This window comes from Cetorhinus maximus, chromosome 5, assembly GCF_964194155.1.
Source record: "Cetorhinus maximus chromosome 5, sCetMax3.hap1.1, whole genome shotgun sequence".
In the NCBI taxonomy this organism is placed as follows: domain Eukaryota; kingdom Metazoa; phylum Chordata; class Chondrichthyes; order Lamniformes; family Cetorhinidae; genus Cetorhinus; species Cetorhinus maximus.
In genome coordinates, this window is record NC_135883.1 from 111,245,508 (window position 1) to 111,269,191 (window position 23,684).

The 23,684-nt window shown below is 40.4% G+C and overlaps 1 protein-coding gene across 5 annotated transcripts in view; it reads left to right on the forward strand.

The window, feature by feature from the left end:
• The window catches only part of snap91a (synaptosome associated protein 91a), a 204,727-nt gene that overhangs the window by 130,234 nt on the left and 50,809 nt on the right, over positions 1-23,684 (forward strand). For all 5 annotated transcript variants that reach the window (XM_078542297.1, XM_078542298.1, XM_078542299.1 and 2 more), the window contains 2 exons: positions 4,643-4,719; positions 21,540-21,570. In XM_078542297.1, coding sequence (XP_078398423.1) covers positions 4,643-4,719; positions 21,540-21,570 — 108 coding nt within the window. The remainder of the gene's footprint in view (positions 1-4,642; positions 4,720-21,539; positions 21,571-23,684) is intronic.

Below are 23,684 nucleotides of genomic sequence, written 5' to 3' on the forward strand. Positions count from 1 at the left end.
AGCAAGTTAGGCAGCACCTGGAGAGAGAAAACATTGTTAACGTTTTAGGTGGTTGACCTTCATCAGAACTGGAAAAAATAGAGACGTAACAGCTTTTAAGCAAGGAAATTGGGGAGGAGATGAAGAACAAAAGGGAACGTCTATGAGGGATGGAAAGTAGGAGTGATTAAATGACTGAAAAAATGATGGCAAAAATCAAATAAAGGTGGCGAATAAGAAACAATTTGAACCAAGAAACTGGTAACTGTTAAAGTGACAAAAAGGTTTGGAAGAGTTGCCTATGTTGATAGGAAGAAACTGGAAACTGGGAGTATAGCTCCGTGAGGCAAGAACAGGTTGAGACAATGGGTGTACGAGGGCAGTCCATCTTGAGAAGGATTTAGAGTCGGGCTGTGTGGCATTGGGGCCTGAAGTTGGTAGATAGAATTCCCAGAGGAGGTGAGGTCTGGGAAACTGTGGTTTTTGTTTGGTGGTGGGGTTTTGGTCGAAGGGGAAGTAGGGAGTGCTGTCAGAGTATTGCTACTCAGGCTCTGCAAGGGAGGGGTTGGTTCGCCAAACAACAGTGCTGTCCCTTGTCAGGAGGTTTGGGCCTGAGAGAATGAAATGCTGCAAGTCCATGCTAATGCATGGATTTGTAGAACAAAAACAAAAATACCTGGAAAAACTCAGCAGGTCTGACAGCATCTGCGGAGAGAGATACAGTTGACGTTTCAAGTCCGTATGACCCTTCATCAGAACTAAGACATATAGAAATGAAATGAAATATAAGCTGGTAGAAGGGGGTGGGACAGGAGAGCTTGATAGGGGGCCAGTGATAGGTGGAGGCCAAGAAGAGACTGCCAAAGATGTCATAGACAAAAGGACAAAGGGGTGTTGACGGTGGTGATATTATCTAAAGGACATGCTAATGGGGACATTAAGGGAAGCAAGCTAGCGGCAGATGGCCCTGGTGCGGGTGGGGTAGGTTGTGTACTTAAAAAATGACCGATGTCAGTTAACTTCATAATGGAGACCATGTTATACTTGATACAATGATAAGCTAACCCTTAATCCAAAACTGATCAGGAAACATGCAGGCAGGCATAGGCCTTTTTAAGCTTTTTGGAGGAAAGAAAAATTTGAGGAAATAAATAAAATGTGGACCATGTTGTGTCTTGGCTCAGTGGTAGTCCTCTCACCTCTGAAGCTGAAGATCATGGGTTAAAGCCCCACTGCAGAGATTTGAGCACATACTCTAATATTGAGAGTGTGCTGCACTATCAAAGATGCCAACTTTTCAATGAGACATTAAACCAAGGACCTGCCTGCTGCCTCGAGTGGATGTCATAGAGCTCAGTGCACTAATCATAGAGCATGGGAATTCCTGTCGCGTCCTGGTCAACATTTATCCCACAAACAGCGCCTTGTGTGCTTTGTTGACAGAGAAAGTCAGTGCTAATCAAGTAACTTTCTCGTTTGTTATAAATTATGGGGCAAACACAGTTTATTTTCCTCATTTTTTTTTTAAGTTGTATTTTGAAGTCAGTGTAGTAATTTTGAGGGGAATAGATAGGAAAGTTGGGGATACAGGTGCAGGTGGGGAACGTTGGGGATTTAAGGGTGAGGTGTGTGCCAGTGGAGCAGAAGAAAGATAGAATACAACGGTTAAGCGGCTAGTTCAAAGCAAAAAGCTTAGAGGTGGTGAGGAAGCGATAATGATGCAGGGGTGTGATGGGAGCAAAGAGGCGTGATTAGAGTAATTGGAGGAGAGGATGGAAAAGGAGCCAATTAGCCAGATTGGTTTCCCACAACCCAACAGGAATACAGTTTTTTTAGCATTGGTTGCTCCCCTGTCCACCACGTAATTGTCATACCATCCACAGCCTCCCAGCCTGAAATACAGAGAAGCTGGAGTTGACAGAAGCAAAAAGGGATATTATGGGATGAGAAGCAGAAAGAGTGAGTGGCAAAACAACAGCTATATGAAGACAACAGACAAATAAGGAAGAGGCCATACTCTGTCATTTACTGTACAATGCCACAGGAGATCAATAGTAATAAAATATTGCACCTAACATGAACTTCTTGTCCATTTCACAATTTCTTTCCTGTCTACCATCCAGGTTACAGCACTTCCATGCTTTTCTGTATTTTCAAGTTTTTCATATTTTTCTATTTTACCATTGTTATACATACTGATTCAGTCATTACATTTTCCATGTATTCCATTCCACCATATTCTCTGCTGACTAACCACAGGAGTGAGCAATGTGACTGCTCCAAGTATATCTTGGTTTCTGTCTTGTTTCTAATAAAAAAAAAGGCTTTTGTGGTGATGTAAAGTACATTTTTAAGATGTAATGATTTCCTAAAATATGTTTTAACTCTACTTGCTTAAAAATAGCATTTCCTTAAATTACACTATTTTAATAGACATACACTTGATCTAATTTCCATCTCTTCCTCCTTTACCTTGCATTCTTCTAAATGAAGCGGATGTATTTGACATTTTGTTTCAGCTACTCAAAAGGTGGCCGAAAATGAGGGCTTTATGATTCTTTATTTCCAACAATGTCTGACATATGCTAGACATCTGAAGTAAAGACACAAAATGCTGGGAATACTCGGCAGACCAGGCAACATCACAGAATTGACATTTTGGAAGGTCAATGACCTGAAATGTTAACTTTCTCTTTCCTCAAAGGCTACCTGATCTGCCAAGTGTTTCCAGTATTTTCTTTGCGGGGAGGGTTTCCAGTTTTTTTTTTGTGAGACTTTGTGGCCAAGTATTTTATCTTCCTTCAGGCCTCCTTGCAATAGCTTAGCTAAAGTGGGGAAGTTGGGAAATCTTTGGTAAAATCCAATGTCAATGTAGAGTGAACTAGCATGCTATGCAGGAAAATACAAGGAAACTTTCAGTAAGAGTTACACCCGTTTAACACTTGAAGCTACAGGAAATGATATTTCGAATGAGTTTCTAGTAAGAAGTGCTTGTAGCAAAAACTGGTATTAAAATGAAGGCAAGCTAATTCTGGAAATGGTGAATTATTTGAGAGTAATTTTGAAGAATTAATAACATTATCTGGAATGTGATTTTACCTGTACAATGAATTATTTAAAATATCAAACAAGCTTTCATCTCAACTCTCCAAAGAGCATGACACAGTTGTTCATTCACTCAGCCAACTGACTATTTGGATGCTCAAGCTTGATTCTCTGGATACCAATGCATTATAGGCACCAAATCTGTCTGAAAACAGTCTTTCCCATTAGACAGGGAACAACATGAAGATAGGAATATACTCTGCCTCTCCACCTCCACCCCCACTCCATACCTCTCCTCAGTGACCAAATCAACAGTATATTCTACATTTCACTATGTAGTTGTTGGGGTCCCCTGGTGTTTCTGTAACTATTGGAGCATTGATCAATTCAAGCATTCTTAAATTTGAGGGTACTGTAAGGTCTGATACCATATAATCCTTGTTTCAAGAAAGTTTCAAAAGCAGGAACCTGAGGCTCCGCACTAGTTTAGATCTTGATTTGGGCAGTAGGAGGAAGACTGTTAAACTCTGCTGAACCTTTTCTCTCTGCTATCCACTGCTCTGAGGAAAAAGGAAAGAGAAAAACAAAAATGACCACACTTAACCTTTTTCGTTTCTTAACCTGCTTCACTTTGCCATGCACACCTTTTTCTCTATTGTGTCCTTGTCAACCAAGGGTTGCTAATCACAGCCATGATTCAGAGGCAAAGCGAGGAGAGAAGCCTCAAGAACTACTTCAGCTGGTATGGGAATTGAACCAGCAGTGTTTTTCATTATTTTGCACTACGCTCTAGCCATCCAGCCGACTGAGCCAACTGGTCTCCCTTTAATTGGGCTTATTTCTTTGAATGGATCTCAATGTTATGCAGTCTTTGAATTGGTAGTTTAGCATTAACATTCCCATTTAAAGAATAAAGTTCCTTTCTGTGACTGATGCTAATGAATCCTGGGAATACCTGGTACATAAATGGTCTAAAGTTTTAAATATCCTGAATCGACTGGGCAGATACTTAACCATCAAAATGCATAGGTTCATCAGTATTTAAACATGAGTACTTCAAGGATCAATCCAGATTTTAGACTGTTTGTGGCTCATATTAATTCAGCCACAATGCATATTAAAAATCAGCAAATTTAGAATTGATTTCAAATACCTCAATAATGTTTCCAGTATTGAACTATCTCTTGTAGAATGCTCATGCTGTTGTCAAACCCAAAGTCAATCCATATAATGTTTGTTATGCAAGTGCAATCCTACTTTGTCACATCAACAGACTTGTAAGAAATTATATTAGATGAGGTGTGTGTGTGCCAGTTTAAACTTTTATCTTACGCTAGTTTCAGGCCTTTTAATTTAGGATCTTTTACGGAAATAAATAAAACTTTCAAATTAGTTTATTCAAGTGTGTACTTGTTTAATTCAAGGTTTTAATTGGTTTCAATGCATGGAGTTTATTTTGTGATGCTTTGGTTTTATGGAGAAAGTAAAATAAAGCATGAAAATACAGTGTCTTGCCATTTTCATGGTAAATGATTGCAGATGGTTGTACGAGTTCCTCAGCTGGCTGGTGAATTCCCAGTAAAAATGTAATCAATGTGTTGTACTGTTACACCTTTAGGCTCCTAGCAGTCTTCTGGAAGCCCTTGAACAACATTTGACTACACTGGAAGGCAAGAAAAATGCAGCTGGTAGTAGGTAGGATCACTGTTTAGATGATGCATTTTGATAAAATAAGTTCTCAATGTTTGGTTTATGTTTACTGCTTGCAGCTACCTTATAACATTTCATAATTGTAATTGCTCCTGTAATTGAGGTGCTCATATAAAAGTGTTTAATGACAATTGTACGGTTACCATGAGAAATAAATTGAGTATGAGAAATTATTTAAATAGTGCATTTTGTATTGCAATGCCAGGAAAACATTTTTACATCTGTTGACGGAATAAGTTCCATAAGCGGTGTATGATTTAGTTAGTATTACACAATTTACAAGTTTATTTACACAAAGTAGTAAGCAATCAAAGCACATTGCTACCTCTGCAAATTGGTGCTTTAAAATTAACCTTCAGCTAATTGCACAAAATTTACAATGAGAAATTTACACAACATTTTTTACTGAAAATCTACACACTGTCACAGTTCCTCGAAGTCTTAGATTTTTCCAGGGAATCCAATTATTTTGTACCTAAGCACACAGCTGTAAAGCTAAGTGTGTATTTTAAGGAGGAAGAGGTCATGGTTTAAATTCAGGAAACATCTGGTGAGATTTATTATTTCTTGGAAGAGATTTGAGGAACCAATTTGTATATTCGATATTTGATTGAGATTATCAAACCTGATGCCAAAAATCTGTTAATTTGTTCCACTTAAATGACCCTTGCATTTGGTAATTTTCATGATGCAGATTATGGAATTGATAGCCTGATTTATTTCAGTTTCCTGCCTTTTGGGATTGTTGGGTTGGTAAGGGGGGGGGATTGAAACCAAGTCACTAACATCTGTACTGTCACATTAATTGTCAGAATAGCTAGAAATTAATTAAAAAGAGAAATTAGTTACTGTGCATTGTGTGCATTTTAAGCATTGTAGAAAGAAGTGTTATGATCCTGTGGAGGAACTGTTAACTAAAATAAGGAAATTTACTGTATGACCCTCAAATGAAGAAATTACCAACAAGATTGCACATTTTGCAGTTTATACTTCAACAGGAATTAGAATCCACATAAAGTAAACAAGAATTAACTGGCAAATTATGGTCGGTACAAGCTATTAATTACACGTGGAAGAGCAGATACAACAAAGACAACCTCAAGATTACAAGCATTCATACCACTTCCCATACAGCTGTGGCACCATGTGCAATCTGTCTTTCCAAATGTCTTTCCAGAACGTAGGATCTCTCACTTATCTCATTCAATGGGTCACCTGCAGTAGCAACTCCACTCCATCTGAGACCCCAAAGACAGTCTTCATCCAAATGGCACACTCCTGCAGAACCTCCTTATCTAGGTTCACAACAGTCTTGATAGCACAAATTTCCCAGAGACTCATTCATCTGACCTCTTTATTAAACCTCATTAAACAGTCTAGTGGGCTCCGGCTAATGGCTGTAGTATTGACTAATTCACAGTCTCTGCTCTAAGCCTAAGCTTTTTGTCCTCCTTAACTGTATTACACACAGACACGCACACACCCCCTTGTAAATGTGCCACCTTTGTTTCCCCCCTCTCCAGGCCAAGGGTCACTAGGTCACATGGATGAATATTTCTTCAACAAAATTGCAGTTGATTCCTTTACAATTGATGCAAACTTTTATAAGTTGTTTTCAGACACTCTTAAGAATAATTGCAGATTCCATAGACATTTTAAAGAAATTACAAGTTTTCCTCACTGCACTAATTCTGGGTCAAAGATTGACACAATAGTTTTAACTTGGAGAGGGTGTAGAAGAGATTTTACTAGAATGGTACCATGGACGAGTGACTTCAGCTGTATAGACATACTGGAAAAGCTGGAATTGTTCTCATTAGAGCAGAAAAGGTTGCAAGGAGATTTGATTGTGGTGTATAGAGCAAATTAGGATAAACTGTTTCCAGTGGATGAAGGATCAATGATTGGAGGGCACCAGGTTTAAAATGATGATTTGCAAAGAAAAACCAGAGGTCACATGAGAATTTTTTTACAGTGTTATTGCGATATGGAATGCAATGCTTGAAAGGGTGGTGGAAGCTGATTCAATAACATTCAAAGAGAATTTGATAAATATTTGAAGAGGAACAATAATTAAATTAAAATAATTATGAAATAAATAATTATGATGGCATGGAATACACCCTGAAGTACTATTAATTTGTCACGGAGTTAGTCAAAATTCTCCTGATCAACTGTAACTATAAATACTACAAAACTATTTTTTGTTTAAAACAAAAACAGTGGAAGTATATAGTAGTGCTACTGAAGCAGCAAATTGTTATTTTACGGACTGGAAACAACATAGATGAGCCCCATTCGGCTTACTTCCTTATCAGAATCATACTGGTTGAAAGCTTTGCTGCTTTTCTGGGAGAGAAATGAAAAATTGAGCAGGGCTATTATTAGAAGGGTCACTTCGAAGCACAAAGGTGTTGCTTTGAGCTAACTAATAGAAATGTATTCCTTTTGCCTTAAAGAGGATAAAACCTCTGGTTCAGATGGATTGTATCCACACCATTTTACGAGTCTAGGGAAGAGAGAGGGGGATTTTAAAAGGGGGATCGAACATGTCTGGATCATTATAAACCAGTCAGCTTAACATTGGTGGAGAGTGCGAGAGGAGCACCCTGGGACAGGCAGTCAGCAGCACCTAAAGGAGGGTGTGAGAGGAGGACCCCAGGATAGGCAGTTAGCAGCACCTAGAGGATCTAGTCTATCTGGAGGATCTAGCATTTAGTCTATACTCAAGTAGGAGTAAGGGTAAAGTAAAAGCAAGGATCCATATTGTACTTAGTTAAGATATGTCTGGGGAGCTCAGTCCTGTGATGTGCAAACCCGGCGCTATGTGGAAAATCCTAGACGCTCCTGGCGGTACAGAGGCATGAGGGAGGTGCTGGCCAGAATTGACTGGGAGATGAGCATAGCAGGAAAGACAGTGGAACTGCAATGGCAGGAGTTTCTGGGGGTAATTTGGGAGACACAGCAAAAATTCATCCCTAGGAAGAAGAAGCATACTAAAGGGAGGACGAGGCAACCATGGCTGACAAGGGAAGTCAGGGACAGCATAAAAGCTAAAGAGAAAGCATACAATGCGGCGAAGAGCATTGGGAAACCAGGGGATTGGGAAGCCCACAAAGACCAACAGAGGGCAACTAAAAAAGAAATAAGGAGAGAGAAGATTAAATATGAGGGTAAACTAGCCAGTAATATAAAAGAAGATTGCAAGAGTCTTTTAGATATATAAAGGGTAAGAGAGAGGCAAATGTGGACATTGGGCCGCTGGAAAATGACGCTGGAGAAGTAGTAGTGGGGAACAAAGAAATGGCGGAGGACCTGAATAGGTACTTTGCGTCAGTCTTCACAGTGGAAGACACGAGTAACGTCCCCAAAGTTTAAGAGAGTCGGGGGGGCAGAGGTGAGTATGGTGGCCATTACCAAGGAGAAGGTGCTAGGAAAACTGAAAGGTCTGAAGGTGGATAAATCACCTGGACCAGATGGATTACACGCCAGAGTTCTGAAGGAAATAGCTGAAGAGATAGTGGAGGCGTTAGTGGCGATCTTTCAGGAATCACTTGAGTCAGGGAGGGTCCCAGAGGACTGGAAAATCGCTAATGTAACCCCCCTGTTTAAGAAGGGAGTGAGGCAAAAGACGGGAAATTACAGGCCGATTAGCCTGACCTCGGTCGTTGGTAAGATTTTAGAGTCCATTATTAAGGATGAGATTTCAGAATACTTGGAAGTGCATGGTAAAATAGGGCAAAGTCAGCATGGTTTCATCAAAGGGAGGTCATGCCTGACAAATCCGTTAGAATTCTTTGAGGAGGTAACGAGCAGGTTAGACAAAGGAGAGCCAATGGATGTTATCTACTTGGACTTCCAGAAGGCCTTTAACAAGGTGCCGCACAGGAAGCTGCTCAGTAAGATAAGAGCCCATGGTGTTAGAGGCAAGGTACTAGCATGGATAGAAGATTGGCTGTCTGGCAGGAGGCAGAGAGTGGGGATAAGGGGGTCCTTCTCAGGATGGCGGCCGGTGACTAATGGAGTTCCGCAGGGATCAGTGTTGGGACCACAACTTTTCACTTTATACATTAATGATCTAGATGAAGGAACTGAGGATATCCTGGCTAAGTTTGCAGATGATCCAAAGATAGGTGGAGGGACAGGTAGTATTGAGGAGGCGGGGAGGCTGCAGAAGGATTTGGACAGGTTAGGAGAATGGGCAAAGAAGTGGCAGATGGAATACAACGTGGGGAAGTGTGAGGTCATGCACTTTGGTAGGAAGAACAGAGGCATAGACTATTTTCTAAATGGGGAGAGAATTCAGAAATCTGGAGTGCAAAGGGACTTGGGCGTCCTAGTCCAGGATTCTCTTAAGGTTAACTTGCAGGTTGAGTCAGTAGTTAGGAAGGCAAATGGAATGTTGGCATTTATTTCGAGAGGACTAGAATATAAAAGCAGGGATGTGCTGCTGAGGCTTTATATGGCTCTGGTCAGACCACATTTAGAATATTGTGAGCAGTTTTGGGCCCCATATCTCAGGAAGGATGTGCTGGCCCTGAAGAGGGTCCAGAGGAGAACGATCCCAGGAATGAAAGGCTTAACATATGAGGAACGTTTGAGGACTCTGGGTCTATACTCAATGGAGTTTAGAAGGATGAGGGGGGATCTGATTGAAACTTACAGAATACTGAAAGGCCTGGATAGAGTGGACGTGGGGAAGGTGTTTCCATTAGTAGGAGAGACTACGACCCGAGGGCACAGCCTCAGAGTAAAGGGAAGATATTTTAGAACAGAGATGAGGAGAAACTTTATTAGACAGAAAGTGGCGAATCTATGGAATTCATTGCCAAATAAGGCTGTGGAGGCCAGGTCATTGAGTGTATTTAAGACCGAGATAGATAGGTTCTTGATTGGTATGGGGATCAAAGGTTACGGGGAGAAGGCGGGTGAATGGGGTTGAGAAACTTATCAGCCATGATTGAATGGCGGAGCAGACTCGATGGGCCGAATGGCCAAATTTCTGGTCCTATGCCTTATGGTCTGGATGACCATGTGTGCAGGAGATGCCTCCGACTGGAGCAACTCGAGCTCCGGGTTTTGGAGTTTGAGCAGCAGCTGGGGGCACTACGGTGCATTCACGAGGCTGAGAGGTTTGTGGATAGCACGTTTCAGGAAGTGCAAGCAGAGAGGGAATGGGTGACTGCCAGACAGAAGAAAGGGACCAGGCACCTAGTGAGGGAATACCCCAAGTGCAACTCGCTCACAAACAGTTTTTCGGCCAAGGAAAACGGTGAGAGTGACGGTTCCTCTGTGGAGGCCAACCAGAGCCAAGGTCATGGCGCTTTGGTTGCCCAGCTGGGGGGGAGGAAGAAGTGTGGAAGGGCAATAGTGGTAGGGGATTTGTTAGTGAGGGGAGTAGACAGGCACTTCTGAGGCTGTAGACGTGACTCCAGGTTGGTATGTTGCCCCCCGTGCGCCAGGGTCAAGGATGTCACGGAACGGATACAGGGCATTCTGAAGGGGGAGGGTGAACAGCCAGAGATTGTGATCCATGTTGGGACCAGTGATGAAGGAAGAAAGAGAAATGAGGTCCTGCAGGCAGACTTTAGGGAGTTCGGTAGGAAATTGAAAAACAGGGCTTCAAAGGTAGTAATCTCTGCATTACTCCCGGTGCCACATAGTAGTGAATATAGGAACAGATGGATAGAGCAAATGAATGCGTGGCTGGAGAGATGGTGCAGCAGGGAAGGCTTTAGATTCCTGGGACATTGGGACCTGTACAATTTGGATGGGCTACATCTGAACAGGAACGGGACCAACATCTTCACTGGGAGGTTTGCTGATGCTGTTGGGGCGGTTTAAACTAAATTGGCAGGGGGGTGGGATCCTGAAAAGTAGTTCAGAGGGGAGAGAAGCTAAGGTGCAATTAGAAGTTTAGACACTAGTAAGTGAATCTGGAAGGCAGAGGAAACATCGAATAGATAAGAAAGAAGTGAGTTTAGCAAGGCTAAATGGAATATATTTTAATGCAAGGAGCCTGAGGAATAAGACAGATGAGCTGAGGGCACAGAGAGGTGTGTGGGAGTATATCAGAGCTATAACTGAGACTTGGCTAAAAGAAGGGCAGGATTGGCAGCTCAGCATTCCTGGTTGTAGGATATTCAGACAAGATGGGGGGTGGTGGGGGTCGCAATATTGGTCAAGGAATCAATTATAGCAGTGAGGAGGAATGATATCTTGGAAGGATCATCAAATGAGGCCATATGGGTAGAAGTAAAAAACACAAAAGGGGCAAACACGCTGTTGAGTGTGTACTGTAGGCTCCCAAACAGTCAAGGAGAGATTGAGGATCGAATATGTAATCAAATTTCAGAAGTGTAAGAATAATAAGGCAGTAATAAGAGGGTAGTTAACTACCCAAATATTAACTGGGCTAGTTTTAGTGTGCAAGGTAAGGAGGGAGCAAAATTCGTAAGTTACATTCAGGAGAACTTGTTGGGCTTTCTACATACTGGCTAAACAATGGGGGGGCAGTTCTGGTCCTAATATTTGCAAATGAGCCCAGGTGGAACACATATTGGAGATAGTGACCATAACTCAGTTAGATTTAGGATAGTTATGGAAAAGGATAGGTTGGGCCGGGAATAAAAGTTCTAAACTGGGGAAAGACTAATTTTACTAAGATGAGATACAATTTGGCTCAAGTGGACTGGAAGCAGCTACTTGCCGATAAAACTGTATCAGAGCAGGGGGAGGCACTCAAGGAGGAAATAGCGAGAGTACAGAGCAAATATGGCCCTGCCCTTTATCTTTACAGAAACAAGTCCAGAGAACCCTGGATGTCAAGGGATATAAAGGTTAGGATTAAGTGAAAAAGGAGAAGCTTATGGCAAATACAGAGGGCTTAATACAGCAGAAGCCCTAGAGGAGTATTTAAAAAGTGCAGGGGGGTACTTAAAAAGGAAATTAGGAAAGCTAAGAAAGCACATGAGACAGCATTGGTGGGTAGAATAAAGGAAAACCCAAAGTTTTTTTTTTAATATATAAAGAGCAAGAGAATAACTAGGGAAAGAGTAGGGCCAATTAGGGACCATAGAGGTAATCTGTGGACCCGGGAGGCATGGATACAGTCCTCCATGAATACGTCAGTCTTCACTATTGAAATGGACGACGCAGGTATAGACATCTGGGTAGAGGACTGTGAAATATTAGAGCAAGTTCACAAAGAGAGAGGAGGTACTAACAGGCTTAGCGGCCTTAAGTGGATAAATCCTCAGGCCCAGATGAGATGTATCCCAGGCTGTTGAGGGAGGCAAGGGAAGAGATATCAGGAATCCTGGCTGTAATTTTCAAATCCTCTCTGGCCACAGGTACGGTGCCAGTGGACTGGAGGATTGCTAACATTGTCCCATTATTAAACAAGGAAGGAGGGATAGACCAGGAAATTACAGGCCAGTCTAACCTCTGTGGCGGGATGTTACTCGAAAAAGTTCTAAAGGACAGAATATATCTGCACTTGGAGAGACATGGATTAATCAGCATGGATTTGTTAAGGGAAAGAAGTGTTTGACAAATTTGATCGAATTTTTTGAAGAGGTAACCAGGAGTGTTGATGAGAGTAATGCGTTTGATGTGGTCTACATGGACTTTAGCAAGGCTTTTGATAAGGTCCCTCATGGCAGACTGGTCAAGAAAGTAAGAGCCCATGGGATCCAAGGCAAAATGGCATGTTGGATCCAAAATTGGCTGAGAGGCAGGAAGCAGAGGGCAATGGTAAAAGGATGTTTCTGTGACGGGAAGTCTGTTTCCAGTGGGGTTCCACAGGGTTCGGTGCTGAGGCCCTTGCTGTTTGTGGTGTATGTAAATGATTTGTACTTAAATTTAGGAGGTATGATCAAGAAGTTTGCAGATGACACAAAAATTGGTAGGGTGGTAAATAGTGAGGAGGATAGCTGTTAACTGCAGGAGGATATCAATGGACTGGTCAGGTGGACAGAGCAGTGTTAAATGGAATTCAACCCAGAAAACTGTGAGCTAATGCACTTGGGGAGGGATAACAAGGTAAAGGGTTACACTGTGAATGGTAGGACCCTGGAAAGTACTGAAGATCAGAGGGACCTTGATGTGCATATCCACAGATCCCTGAAGGTACCAGGGCAGGTAGATAAGGTGGTTAAGAAGGCATATGGGATACTTGCCTTTATTAACTGTGGCGTAGAATGCAAGAGCAGGGAGGTTATGCTGGAACTGTATAAAACACTGGTTAGGCCACAACTGCAGTACTGCGTGCAGTCCTGGTCACCACCTTATAGGAAGGATGTGATTGCACTGGAGAGGGTGCAGAGGAGATTCACCAGGACGCTGCCTGGGCTGGAGGGTCTGAGCTATGAGGAAAGATTGGATGGGCTGGGGTTGTTTTTCTTGGAGCAGCAGAGGTTGAGAGGGGACCAGATAGAGGTGTATAAAATTGAGGGGCATAGATAGGGTGGACAGGAAGGCACTTTTTCCATTAGTAGAGGGGTCAATAACCAGGGGCATAGATTTAAGGTAAGAGGTAGAAGGCTAAGAGTAGAGTTGAGAAATTTTTTTCACCCTGAGGGTGGTGGGAGTCTAGAACTCACTGCCTGAAAGCCTATTTGAGTCAGAAATTCTTGTAACATCTAAGAAGTATTTAGATATTCACTTGCATTGCCATAGCCCCCAGGGCTATGGGCCAAGTGCTGGAACATGGGATTAGTGTAGTCAGATCTTTGTTGACCAGCGTGGACAAGATGGGCCAAATGGCCTCCTGTGCTGTAAACGTCTGAGCCTGAGAAAAATAACGGCACACTTAGTAATGGAAGGAATGGAAAATATCTAGAAAAGAAAACTTAACAATGAATTTCAACCATGGATTTCAAAAGGGAAAATTTTGCTTGACTAACCTTTATTGAATTTTTTGAGGAGGTAACAGAGCAAGTAGACAATGGTAATACAGTAGATGTAAATTATCTGAATTTTAAAGGACCTTTGATACAGTGCCCCATAATAGACAAACGAAAAGGGTTAGAAAATGTAGAGTCAGTGCACAAATGGCAGAATGGATTGCTAGCTGGCTTCAAGACAGAAAGCTGGGAGTGGTAGTTATTCAGAGTAACAGTAGGTGGAAGTGGTGTTCCAGAAAAATCAGTGCTGGAACCTCTGCTGTTCATAATTTACATTAACAATTTGGACTTTGGAATCAAAAGCTTATATAAATTTGCAGATGGCATAAAATTTTTGGAGCAATGATGGTTGGGGAGGACAGTTAACACTGAGGAGGGCTGCAACAAATTACAGAAAGACATTAATAAACTTACAAAATGGGAAAATAATTGGCAAATGAAGTTCAACACACACAAATGTGAGGCAGTGCATTTTGGTGGGAAGAATATGAAAGTCTCTTATTACTTGGAAGGTGCGAGTGTAGATAGGATAGAGGAACAAAGGGATCTGAGTACAAACACACCAGTCGCTGAAAGTTGCATTGCAGATTAGCAAGACCATAAAAAGGCAAACCAACATACGTACGAACATATGAATTAGGACCAGGGGTAGGCTCCTCGAGCCTGCTCCGCCATCCAATAAGATCATGGCTGATCTGAATTTAACCTCAACCCCACATTCCTGCCAACCCTCGATAACCTTTCACCCCCTTGTTAATCAAGAATCTATGTAGCTCTGCCTTAAAAATGTTCAAAGACTCTGCTTCCACTGCCTTTTGGGGAAGAGTATTCCAAAGACTCTCAACCCTCAGAAAAAGTTTCTCCTCATCTCTGTCTTAAATGAGCGACCCCTTATTTTTAAACAGTGACTAGTTCTAGTTTCTCCTACAAGAGGAAACGTCCTCTTCACATCCACCCTGTCAAGACCCCACAGAATCTTAAAAGGTTTCAATTAAGTCACCTCTTGCTCATCAAAATTCCAGTGGATACAAGCCTAACCTGTCCAGCCTTTCCTCATAAGACAACCCACCCATTCCTTGTATTAGCCTAGTAAACCTTCTCTGAACTGCTAATGCATTTACATCTTTCTTTAAATATGGAGACCAGCACTGTACACAGTACTGCTGATGTGGTGTCACCAGTGCCCTGTATAACTGAAACATAACCTCCTTACTTTTGTAATCAATTCCTCTCAAATAAATTATAACTTTCTATTAGCTTTCCTAATTACCTACTGTACCTGCTTACTAACCTTTTGTGATTCACGCAGTAGGACACCCAGACCCCTCTGAATCTGAGCTCTGCAATCTCTCACCATTTAAATAATCTTCCTTTCTACTCTTCCAGCCAAAATGAACGATTTCACATTTGCCCACATTATACTCCATTTGCCAGATCTTTGCCCACTCACTTAACCTATATATGTCACTTTGTAGCCTGCTTACATCCTCTTCACAATTTACTTTCTTACCCATCTTTGTGTCGTCAGCAAATTTAGTCACTATCCCTTCAGTCCCTTCATCTAAGTAATTTATATAAATTGTAAATAGCTGAGGCCTCAGCACTGATCCTTGTGCACGCCACTTGTCACATCCTGCCAACCAGAAAAAGACCCATTTATGCCAACTCTGCTTCCTATTAGCTAGCCAATCTTCTATCCATGCCAATATGTTATCCCCCTACACCATGAGCTCTTATTTTCTGTAATAAACTTTGATGTGGCACTTTATCAAATACCTTCTGGAAATTTAAGTACAATATGTCCACTTTACCCACAACACATGTGACTCCTTCAAAGAACTTCAATAAATTGGTTAAACTTGATTTCCTTTTACAAAATCATGTTTACTCTGCCTGAATGTCTTGATTTTTTCTAAGTGCCTTGCTATAACATCTAACATCATAGCACTAGGCTTTATTTCTAGAAAGATAGAGTTGAAAAGTAGGGAAATTAGGCCAAACCTGCATTGAACCTTGGTTAGACCACACTTAGGATATTGCATGCAATTCTGGTTGCCATGTTACGAATACATTATGGCACAGCGGATGGTAAATGCTGAGCTGCTCAAAACCCAGAGGGAAACTTGAAACAGCTGTCGCAACTGCTTGCAGTTTGTACTTTATTTCGAGATGTGTGCCTTGAATTCAGTAGTAATGAGCAAGACTTAGAGGTTTTTTACAAAACTAAATTAAACACTTATTAATATAAGAAAAAAAGGGTTTTAAGCACATATATAGGTCTACAAATTGCTACTATAATAACTCCTAAATCTCCTAATTAATCTAGCTCCCAGTTACACCTCCGTTAAGGCAACAGTAAAACACGATAGACTTCAACAGACCCAGGCAAAGTCCACAATACACTGGACAGGAATATTCACAATGTGTTTTCTTAGCTTTGGTTCCTGTAGACAGCAGCTTGATGCATAGAAGCTGGAGGCTTTTCACGTGGCACATGGGATACTTGCCTTTATTAGCTGAGGCACAGGGTATAAGAGCAGAGAGGTTATGTTGGAGCTTTATAAAACGCTAGTTAGGCCACACTGGAGTACTGTGTTCTGGTTGGCACACTTTGGAAGGATGTGATAGTACTGGAGAGGGTGCAGAGGGAATTCACCAGGATGTTGCCTGTGCTGGAGCGTTTCAGCTATGAAGAGAGACTGGATAGGCTGGGGTTGTTTTCTTTAGAGCAGAAAAGGCTGAGGGGGGATCTGATAGAGGTATACAAAATTGAGGGCCATTGATAGGAAGAAACTTTTCCCCTTAGCGGAGGTGTCAACAACCAGGGGGCAAAGATTTAAGGTAAGGGGCAGGTGGTTTAGAGGGGATTTGAAGAAAAATATTTTTGCCCAGAGGGTGGTTGGAATCTGGAACACACTGCCTGAGGGAGTGGTAGAGACAGGAACCCTCAACATTTAAGAAATATTTAGATGAGCACTTGAAACATCATAGTATATAGGGCTATGGTCCAAGTGCTGGAAAATAGGATTAGAATAGATAGGTGCTTGATGGCCGGCATGGACATGATGGGTCGAAGGGCCTGTTTCTGTGCTGTATGACTCTGACTTGTTAGACTTTAGAATGCCTTTTCCTTACACATAACCTCATCTCCTTTATACAGGCTTCTCCCTTTTTAATATAAATCCCATTGTCCCAATATGCCTTTGCAACTTTATTTTTTATATAATGTAAATCTTCCATAGTACTCACATCAGTAACCTTTGTGAAAAAATAAACACACTGCTTGGCTTAGCCTCTGTTGGCTAGGTGTAGCATCTTACCATCTCTTTGAAATTCACTACTCTGGTTTATCTAAAAATGTAAATGTCCTTCACACCTCACATTCTAAAACTACAGCATTACGTATTTAGCATTTCAAACCTAGCTTCTCTTTTGATAACTCAAAAGCCCCAGGCTAGCTGTCTGCAATTCAGTTAAACCCCCCCTCCGCCCCACACACACACACGCAACCTCACACAGAGAAACTAACCCAGACCCCACTATTAACCTACCTTTACAATAAATCACAATAATATTATGAAAATTATTATATTTTCATGACAAAAATGATTGAGGCACTCGAGAAGGTGCAGGGAGCATTTACAAGGACAGTAATAGAAATGCATGGGTATACATACCAGGAAAGGATTGGCAGGATTGGGCCTGTTTTTCTCTTTTATAAGAAGGCTGAGGGGTGATCTAATAAATTATGAATCTTAAAATTATGAAAGTTCTTGCTAGAGCGGATACAGTGAGAATGTTTCCACTTATGGGCAAGAGCGTAACTAGAGACCATCAATACAAGATAGTTAGCAAGAAAACCAATAGGGAATTCAGAAGAAACTTCTTTACCTAGAGATTGGTGAGAATATGGAACTCACAACCACAGGTAGTGGTTGAAGCGAGTGGTATAGATGTATTTAAGGGGCAATTAGACAAGCATGTGAGGTGAAAGGGAATAGAGGATTATGATAAACTCAGATGTGGAAAGATGGGAGGAGGCTCAATTTGAGCATAAACGTCAGTATGGACTGATTGGAGAGAATGGCCTTTTTGCAGTTCCACATATCCAATATAATCATATGTTTTCTTGACTTGCCCAAATGTTACTAACACTTTTTGTATTACTTAGAATCACAAAATTAAAATATATTTGAATTTACGTAATGTTTATATTACTAACCAATGTCTGAGCTGAAACTTAAATTATTCTATTGATATCTTCAAATGTTTTTAATCTATGTATGAATGTTAAGAACGTGTGCTTTTTTAAAAATCAATTTGCACACTTGTACAGGTTGTACAAAACTGGTACCGTTGTACTAAATATACAAGGAAATTTTCAAAAGTTGTTTAAATGCCACTAGAAGTCAATTATTTACTCTTTTAAATTTGAAAGATTACTTTTTTTAAAGTGAATTTTAAAACTTTCATTTTTCCTGCTGCCTTGGGAACTTAGTGAAGGGTAAGTTTTTAACAAATAACGTATTTACATTAAGACCGTGGAAGGATATCTGCTTCTAATGTTACAGATTGTGGCGATCATTAAATCTCTTACTCCCAGTTTTCCCCCCAGAAAGGGTGGAGTGAAGTTACTTTTTAAAAACTTAAGTCTTTTTGCTTGTTAACTAGCTTTGCTTGCTTGCTGAGCTGGGGTTAATTTACCAATGGAGCAGCCTTTGCTATTGCTACAATAACTGGTTCAGTGCCATTGGTGAGAATAGGAAACAAGAACACAGCTAGCAAAGGACCATGTACCTATTCCATCAGTGACTGTCAGGATTTTGAATAGTTTGAACTGTTCACTCGCAGTTTTAAGCAGCTTTTGCCTGAGAGGCAGGTTAAGCTGATAGCGCTAAACTGTTGAAAAACATTGTACTGCTCAGCTGCATATTTCATTCTCCCTCAAGAGAATTGAAAATCTCAATGTTTGGATACAGCTGGGAAAAATCATTGAAAATACAAAGCATATTAGAACCAACTAAGAAATTACTTTTAATATTTTCTGTAGACTCAAACAATGGGCACACTTTCAAATTTACAATATGATCAACCCAAGTGTTGAAATCAAAAACAATCAGCCATTCAGAATTGTCAATAAATTGCGCTAATTGTCCACAATTTCCCATTCTTTGGAGTTGGAGTAATATGTTTGGTCATAAGTTATATATAATAAATAGCTGTCAAAACACACAGGAAGAATATTGTGCATCATTGAAATTAAATTCGAATTTGACTTGAATACTGCAGATCAGGCATAACCATAGATCACAACATGTACTGAGTGCACTGTTCAAAGTGGAAAGTTTGGATTTTGGTGCAGAGGGGAAAGAGGTTCCTTTAAAACTTGTATAAGCTTGAGGCAGTGGGTAGAGCAGCAGATTTAAATGGCACGTGAGAGCTAACAGCAACAGGTCCTATCAGGAGCAACCGAAGGGCAGACAAATGGAAAAACTTTAATTGGCAGCATAGGCAGGCTGAGTATTGAATTTATTGATGTGTTTTTCATGTCTACTGTCTTTTAGTGGTTTGAATTTGTGTATTGGTGTTCGCTAAACAGTTAATAGCCTTAAAATTTAAAAACCTATCAAGTTTTTATTTATACATAAATATGGACTAAGATATGGCTGAGCAGGCTGGACTGCAGTACATGGGAGTTTGTCACCAGTGAGATTGCTGAATGAACACCCACGCAGTTGATATCTGCTCCACAGATCTCTCTGGCTCAGAGTTGTTGAACTGGAAAGTGAGTTGTAAGCACTGTAACATGTAAGAGTGGTAAAATGAGTATTTTACGATGCATCAAATAGTTGTATGGGAACATGTCAACATTAATTCACTATCTCTCCATTCTTAAACATCTTAAAGAGTTTGTTATTTTTTATTGCAGGTACATCTCTTCTGTCCTGCTGAACCTCTAGTCCATACAGTATTTCTTCTTTGTTAACATTTATTTTCTTTTGTGCATCTCTGGTGGAAGGTTGAACTCACTAAGCTGGTGTCTGAATACAAATTCTTATTCTTTTTCTAAGCATCTGATTGTTTTAAGCTTGTCTGGTAATGTGACAGGACGTAATTGAATACCCAGTGTTCTAATCTATGATCGTGGCAGAAAGGAATTGAGTTAATGTTTTTAATGTTGTGGATAGAAAGTTGAAACAAATTTGAAACCTCTACTGTAGTAACTGGTCATGTAGAGGATTGGCATTAACCTAGAAGGCCTCCATCCAGGCAGATTGAATGTGAGGAGTGGGAAAGGGCGGGAGTTAGGGAGAAGAGCTAAATCCAGTACAAAAATATTACTTTTGCACTTCTGCTAGATTATCGATATCAAAATGTCAACATACAGTTCTGTGTTTGACACAGACAAACATACATAAATTGGAGTGAATAAATTAAAATATTTAATGGACAAACAATAAAATTGGTAGTAAATAGTCGTTTGGTAGTACAGAACTTGAGTATTGCCAAAAGAAAAGACATGCTGTCAAAGCTTTTCGTCTTGCGCTTTTCAGGACAGATTTGCAAGAATACCAATTGTAAAAGAAATGACAATTTATACTGCATGAGAAGAGTGCTGATTAGTTGGCAAGTGGGCTTTGGTAGAGGTGTTGCCATGGAGAATGCATCAGGGAACAGTTAACTGCCAAGCTTTTGTTTGAATTCAGATCAGGTAAGTTGATTCTGGTCAAAGCATTGACATGGGGAATGAACCAGGGAATGGCTGCCCCCACAACCCCCCCCCCCAAGCTTTTGGTTAGTTGAAAAGGGTGCAATGCATGGACATAATCCTTCTGTCTGCAAAGGATAGGGCCCTGTGTCTGAATACGTGTAGCTTCTAGTACGTGTAAGTGAGCCACACTGCGAGCCCGACTGATAATGTTAAATTGGCCGTCAGTGTAATTCTTAGCACAATCAGAATTGTTTAGCAAGCACTGTCCAATTGCAGAATCACATCTAGTGTAGGACACTATGATTTGAGTTTTGCAAGCATGGGCTGGTTGGGTGCGGTCAGTACTTTGCCTGTTGGAAACAATTGAAGAGACGTGCTGTTTGATATGATCCACTAGTCGTTGGGACGTACTGCTTACATACTGGCACTGAAATTCATATACCATATTACTCGTTTGTGTGATAGGCAGAATGTCTTTTTGGCTTGACGACAGCACCCTGTTAATGGAAAGTACCACTCATGTTGGTACTGCACAGTAGCAGTGTGAAATGGCTAGCTTCAAATTTTTGAGACACCTTACCCCTTCCAGGGTAATCTGAAGTAGACTGGGCACTTTTCAGGACTGAAAGTGTTGGCCTTGGGCTCATTCTTGAGTTTGCTTGATACACAGCAAGAAATGATCCAGTGCCAACCAATTGGCACTCTCTTTTCATTCAGTATAAATTGTTGTTCCCTTTACAATTGGTATTCTTAGGAATCTATCCTAATGAGTACAAGACAGGCTTTGACAGCATGTCTCTGTTATTTTCAGCAATACTCCAAGAATTGGTAGTCTGGGAGAATGAAAATAAGTGGGCTTTCAACAAAATGTATCTTGTGATCATCCCAGGAAGGACTATTTTTCTCTTTCTCCATTCCCTAAGGAGTCATACAGCGATGAGAAACAGTGCAGCAGAATCAAAACTTTGTCATGCTGCATTTTGATGCCCCAGCAAGCAGCATCACTATGCAGTCCTGTTTTACAAATATATTTGATTAAAGAATGATATGCCGTCTTTAAACACCTTTTGCTTGCAATGTCAAAAATACTACCTGTACATACCAGTAATAATTGATCCCTGTGGTATATGGCAGATGAAAACATTTTTTTAAAAATTCACTTTCTCCCACCTCTCATTTTCTTTTAGGACTACTGGAGCACCAATGCAGGGGAATATGGTAATAATTATTGAATTGCATTTTATAGAAGGTACAAAATAGGATAAAAACAGAAAGCTAAAAGCTACTGCGGATGCTGGAAATCCAAAACAAAAACAGAATTACCTGGAAAAACTCAGCAGGTCTGGCAGCATTGGTAGAGAAGAAATCAGTTAACGTTTCGAGTCTTCACAACCCTTCGGCAGAACTGAAGCTATCACTGCTTGCTTATCTCCACAATCACCACACCCTCAACTTCTCTCTCCCCCCGCCCCCCCACCTTAAACCAGCTTATATTTCACCTTTCTCCTAACTATGCTTCAGTTCTGCCGAAGGGTCGTGAAGACTCGAAACGTTAACTGATTTCTTCTCCACCGATGCTGCCAGACCTGCTGAGTTTTTCCAGGTAATTCTGTTTTTGTTTTGTACAAAATAGGATGTTCACTTTATTTTTCACAAGAGAGAACTTTGAAATGATAGTCATTTATTGTACAATGCCAATGCACAATTAATGTTGGATAAAATTTGATTACCTAAATTATGTATTTTTAAAAACTTTGTTGATGTATTTCTGTTAAGGATAAAAAACAACATTTTCCATCAGATAGTTAATTATAAGAAATAATTTTCCCCTCTATTCATTGCCCCCAAAAATGATCAGACGTGTTGCATATGAACTGTTCCTAATACTATCAATTTCATAGATCATGTGGTCATATATCAATAACTATTGTTACCTGATGTTCAGTTTCTTGTCTGTTAACCAATCCTCTATCCATGCTAATATGTTCCCCCAACTCCATGAGCCCTTATCTTGTGCATTAACCTTTTTGTGTGGGACCGTAATTGGAAATCCAAGTATGCTACCATCAACTGAAGTAAAAGTAAAAGCAAAATACTGCTAAAGATCTGAAATAAAAACAAAGTGCAGGGAAAGCTCAGCAGTTCGGGCAGCACCTGTGGAGAGAGAAACAGTTAAAATTTCAAGTCCACTATATAGTTCCATGTTTTCTCTCTCGAATAGCAGTATTATATTTGTTAACTTTGGGACCCTTCCAAGTCAAACGAATTTTTGAAAATCATAACCAGTGCATCCACTGTCTCTGCAGCAACCTCTTTTATTCCCCTCAATGTCTCTGCCATTTCCTCATTCCCCATGATAATTTCTTCTCTCTTTGCCACTAAGGGACCAACCGTTATTTTGTTTACACTTCTCCTCCTATGTGTGTACTTGTAAAATTTCTTGCAATCTTTTTAAATTCCTGGCTAGTTTACTCTCATTCTATTTTTTTCTTTTGTTTTTTTATTAACTTTTTTTGGCCCTTTGCTGGTTTCTAAAATACTTTCAATCCTCAGGCTTACTACTATTTTTTGCAGCCTCTTCTTTTAATCTAATACTATTCTTAACTTCCCTTGTCAGTCATGGATGGACCTTGCTGAATTTTTGTTCTTTAATGGAATGTATTTTTTGTTGAACATTTTGAGTTATTTCTTTAAATGTTTCCTGCTGTTTATTAACCACCATACCTTTTAGACTACTTACCTAATCAATCTTAGTCAGCTCTCCCTTTATATCCATGTAATGGATTTGTTTAAGCTTCTTGTTTGGGACTGGAATATGTTGCTTTCAAAATTAATATGAAATTCAATTGTATTTTAATCACTTTTTCCCTAGGAGATTTTTTACTACACTTTCTCTAATTAATCTTGCCTCATTGCACAATACTCGGTCTAAAATAGCTTTATCCCTAGTTGATTTCGCAATGTATTCTTCCAGGAAACTTATGAAAGCATTATAAAAACTCAGCTTCCAGTCGACCTTTGCCTATTTGATTAGCCCAACTATATGAAGATTAATGTCTCCTCAATTATTATATTGCCTTTGTTACAAGCTCAAATTATTTCTTGCTTAATGCTCTATCCAATGGTATAACTACTGTTAGGGGGCCTAGAAACTACTCCTACTATCGTTTTTTGATCCTTGTTATTCCTAATCTCCACCCATGCTGATTCTACTTCCTGATCTTCTAAACCAAAATCCTTTTTCACTATTGCCCTTATGTCATCCTTTACTATGAGGGCTATTCCTGTTCCTTTTTCATTCTGTCCGTCTTTTTAAATGTTGTATACCTTGG